General features: G+C 36.1%; 1 protein-coding gene across 1 annotated transcript in view; it reads right to left on the bottom strand.

Moving 5' to 3' along the window:
* The window catches only part of DNAH7 (dynein axonemal heavy chain 7), a gene marked incomplete at its 5' end in the record, with an annotated part of 302,031 nt that extends 298,332 nt beyond the window's left edge, over positions 1–3,699 (bottom strand). The window contains 2 exons of the mRNA XM_007953149.2: positions 218–326; positions 3,628–3,699. Coding sequence (XP_007951340.2) covers positions 218–326; positions 3,628–3,699 — 181 coding nt within the window. The remainder of the gene's footprint in view (positions 1–217; positions 327–3,627) is intronic.
* Positions 3,700–4,522: the final 823 nt, after the last annotated feature.

Raw genomic sequence — 4,522 nt, 5'->3', positions numbered from 1 at the left:
TTCCAAGTAGATGGCAGTGGTAGCTGGGCACCATCTAGTTCTTTTAATAACTGAAAACAGGAATTGATTATTTTTTGAGGGAAATATTTGGGAGAATTTCTCTGATAAAAATGTGATTTTAAGTATCATAACTTTATTACTCTATTTACTAAATGTTGCATTATTTTTTTCTTTAGAACACTTCCTTAAATCAGATTTAGACTCCTGAAGTTCTTACCGTATGACTGTTCATTTTTAATGCTAAACTCTTCTGGAACATCATCATCCTGCTTTATGTTCAAAAGGAATGATGGTGCTGCCTGCTGCCACTGGGGCTTTGTACGCACCTAAAATAGGAAATTTAAATAGCAATAACAGAACAATATCAGAAAAACTTTTTTTCATGAATTGAACTATTCATAAACACAGACTCTTCTCAAACATATCAAAACATCTGGGAACCAGGCATAAACACTTAACAGCACCTCTTACTCAAGTCTGTGAATGGCAGTGATTTGTGACAGATAGGACACTACCAAAGGCCCTGCCCTGGTTTGACGTGAACATGTGTTACCTAAGAATGGGGTGTTCCTTCCAGAAAGTCTACTTTCCCCAAAGGATAATATATAAACAAAGGAATACATAAAGCAGTGGATATTCTGGTGGATTGTGATTCAAAGAACAGGCAGTAGCAATTATTTAACAATTTTCATTTTCATTTTAATGAAAGGCACCCTCTGCTAGTCGCCATTGCATTCCAGCTCCATAAAGTCTTCCTGTTCTCATGACTTTAAGCTGCCTAAGATTGCGCTGATAGATTACAAATTTATTCCATCACTGAGGGCAAAAACAAACACCAAATCCGTTTCTGTCAAATTGATTCCAACTCATAGTGACATAGTTACCCTACAGGAGAGAACTGACCCATAGGGTTTCTAAGGCTGGAATCTTTACAGAAAAACATTTTTCTCCCATGGAGCAGCTCATAGATTTGAACTACAGATCATCCAGCTAGCAGCTGAACACTTTAACCACTGTACCATAAGGGATCCTTCATTTAAGGCAAGGGTCCAAATTCTTATAGGATCTAAGTAGGTTAACATAAAAGAGAGAGAAAGGCTAGTGATGATAGGCAACTGGTACTCAGCTTCAGTGTTGGGTAACAGTAGAGTGTGGCAGGGACTGCGGCAGACAGAACACGTACATTTCTAGAAAAGAAACTACTAATTAGCTCAAGTCAATTACTGCAATTATAGAATGCAGGGTCACTGTTGTTGGAGGCTATCGTTCTTCAATACACCCAGACATGTGGATTTTAAAGAAAATTCTACGTAATTTTCACATTGACAATTCCATTTTTGTCTGTCTTCCTTTCAGATGATGACTTCATCATGTCATCTATTCTGCCTGCTTTGGCACTCATATGAGGATGGTCCAAAGGGAATTCTATTGACTTTTTTATCAGATGACTTTGAACTCTGTGTCACATCTTCTTGGCCTCACCTCTGATTCCAGACCTGGTATAGTAAACAGTCTTGTGCTGGCTCCAACTCATGTAGAAAAGATGGCATTTCATCTCAAGTGAAAATGTCTTTTGCCTTCTGCCTTCATGCCATAGCTTGGGGTTCTAGAAGCAACCCACTGTGCACACATACATGAGCAACCAGAGCTGGGTGGGAGTTAATGCCATCAAGAGTAATTCTCAAGCAATGAGGAATGAGAAGTGATGGAGAAACGCTACTCCCTGACCATCCTAGATGGACAATTCCAGGAAGCATTCTAAAATCTTCCTGAAATGGCATAGCAGGGTCATCCCAGTTGCCTAGTGTGGAGATCAGCTTGATAGCACCTGTTTGCATTGGCGTCTCCCCCTACCCAGTCTTACTCTCCTCACTCCCTCAGTCCTGCTTCCTAGCATCACTTCCTAAATAAGCTACCTGTACACAAGTCTTTGTTTCAGGCTTCTGTTTCACAAGAAAACAACGCTAGGACACCTTCAAAGTCAATGTTCTTCCCTTCTTCCATTTGCCCTTCCAGCCTCCCACTCTCATCTTGCTCCATGAAGAATTTACAATTCATGGGAAGGCCAGTGAGTGAGGTGTGCCCGGAAGGGACTTTTATTTATTGTAAGGTCATCCTTGATTTTAATGACAGGGATCACCTGTAGACTCATGAAGCAAAAACCTCTCTAGGTCTCAACTGCTGAGAGAACATTTTATCCAAGTGAAAACTTAAATGTTCAGATGAAAAGAGTTTCTGAAAATGCAATGAATTGTTTTTAAAATAGCTCTTAAAATATAATTTTCCTTAAAAAACATAAAACTCAAAGAACACATTAAAAACTGGAAAAATACAAGCAGACATGAACATAAAATCGGGTTTTAAATGAACCAACAAAGACATTTTAGATTATGTGCTTCACTGATAAGAAATGCTTATTATTTATCTAAGCCACTAAATATTTATTCAATAAGTAAACTTATAGTGGTATTTCTAAAACTGTAAGCAAATAATACACAAAAGCTAATGACAATTTTTTTTTTCATTTTTAAAGCTTGTTAAATTTTTAAAGAAGAAGATAAAATGTCTATTGCCTTGCAGGTCTTTTAAACTGTTGTTGTTGTTGTTGTTATGTGCCGTCAAGTCAGACACGACTCATAGTGACCCCTCCTTGGGTTGCCGACGCAGTACCACTACAGAAGTAGATTGCCCAACCTTCCTTCCGTAGAAACCTTATAATAGATTTTGATGAACTAGGGAAAATCTGCTTTGAGATTTTTTTCTTAAATAGGACTTGGTGTCACAATCTAACATGATGAATAAAAATGTATTTTCAGTTAAAGCATGTATTTTGAAATGCTCTAGATCATTCATCTAACAATTTTCATTCAAGTGTTCTAAGAAAAAAAAGAAAGACTTTCATTTCTAATTATCAGGAATCATCTCTACATAAAACACAATTTCATTTTATTCCTCATTCTGAGATTTACATTATCTTTCAAAACAAATAACATTTATATTATTTAAACCAAAGTTTTACAAGTTACAATGTTATTAAACTCAAGATAATTATGATGATAAAATTTACTACAATAAAATCTAACTTGCACTTTATCAACTGAAAATGTCTATTAACTACTTCTTTTATGGAACAATGATGATTTATCATCATAATAATGAAAAAGAATGTCAAGGTCTGAGGAATCTGTGCAGAACACTTTGGTGTTGAAAGTGCCACCTCCTCTGAGATCATCAAATCAACTCTCTTCTCATTTTCAAACTCAGAAACTAGGCTCCGTGATGTAAGTGACTCTCCTGAGGTCAAAGTCAGGGACAAAGCTGTAACCCAAGACCAGTTTCCTGACTCCAACACAGAAATTCTTCCTGCTTGTCTATCTTGGAAGTTTTTAAACCAAAATATTCAAATATTTTGTACAGACTAGGAAAGTATAGCTTAGAGTTAGTTAATTGAGACTATTATTTTTCATAAAATATGCACCTCATAGAATTTCTCCCCTAGAAAAAAAAAAGAAATACAGCAGAGGACCCAAAATCAAAAATTCAGTAACTTATTTATCAACTTTAAAACCCTACTAAACAACATTTTTAAGGAGTAAAAAATGGAATGAGAGTGTATAGGTAAATTACCGTAGATAGTTGTGGTAAAATTCTTACTGGTGCCTTGGATTTTTCTTTGCTGGCTGGCTTATCCTGTATGAAATAAATAAATAAATAAATAAATTGTGTGTGTGTGTGTGTGTATATATATATATATATATATAAACACAAAAAAAACCCTGCTTACTGTTAATGCTCAAACAAGTGTTACAGTGTCTACTATAAAATAAAGTACGTATAATTTAAAATAGTTGAAAGTATACTATTTTTTTAAAAATTCTTAATGTTTGCCTCCAAACAGCTTCCTTTAAAGGTAGTTAATTAAGGAAACGGACATTCAATAATACTTAACAGAAAACCTTAAAAAGTGTGTAAACTCTTTTATCCATCACCTCTTCTGAGACTTCTCTGAATCTACTTGTGTGTCCAGGACTGAACCTATTAGTGTCCAGTTCCATCTCCCTTCCACCTTTCTTTTGTCTCTTACCGACAAACTAGTATGCTCCACTTTCTAAGGTGACACTGTGTTTAAGTCAATACACCCTTCAGTTGTCATAAGGAATGTTTGTACTTTTTAACACTAACATTCAGAGTAAAGTATTTCTGCCTTCTTTGCCGTAGAGAATAACTCTATGGTAAGAGGAAGCACTGCTGAGGACAATACTTTGACCTATAAAACAGGTAATATGAGTTGTGCTTTGTGCCAGTAATCAACTTATTACCTCTCATCTCCAAACCTACCCTGTGTGATACTTGACTGAACCATATGAACGTTTCTCCTTGGCCAATCAGCATAGTATCACAGAAGGTGCTAAAGGGACACTGTAACAGAAAGAGGCTTTTCCTGGTTCAGTGCTTTTTTTCTTTGTCTGACAGTGTGGATGTCTGTAATCATCATCCATGGGTACCTCCTGGCCAGCAGTGT

Source organism: Orycteropus afer, unplaced genomic scaffold (assembly GCF_000298275.1).
Source record: "Orycteropus afer afer isolate SDZICR_OR568_19922 unplaced genomic scaffold, OryAfe1.0 scaffold00374, whole genome shotgun sequence".
Taxonomy (NCBI): domain Eukaryota; kingdom Metazoa; phylum Chordata; class Mammalia; order Tubulidentata; family Orycteropodidae; genus Orycteropus; species Orycteropus afer.
Note: the sequence above shows the minus strand (reverse complement) of the source record. Positions and strands in the feature narration are given on the sequence as shown.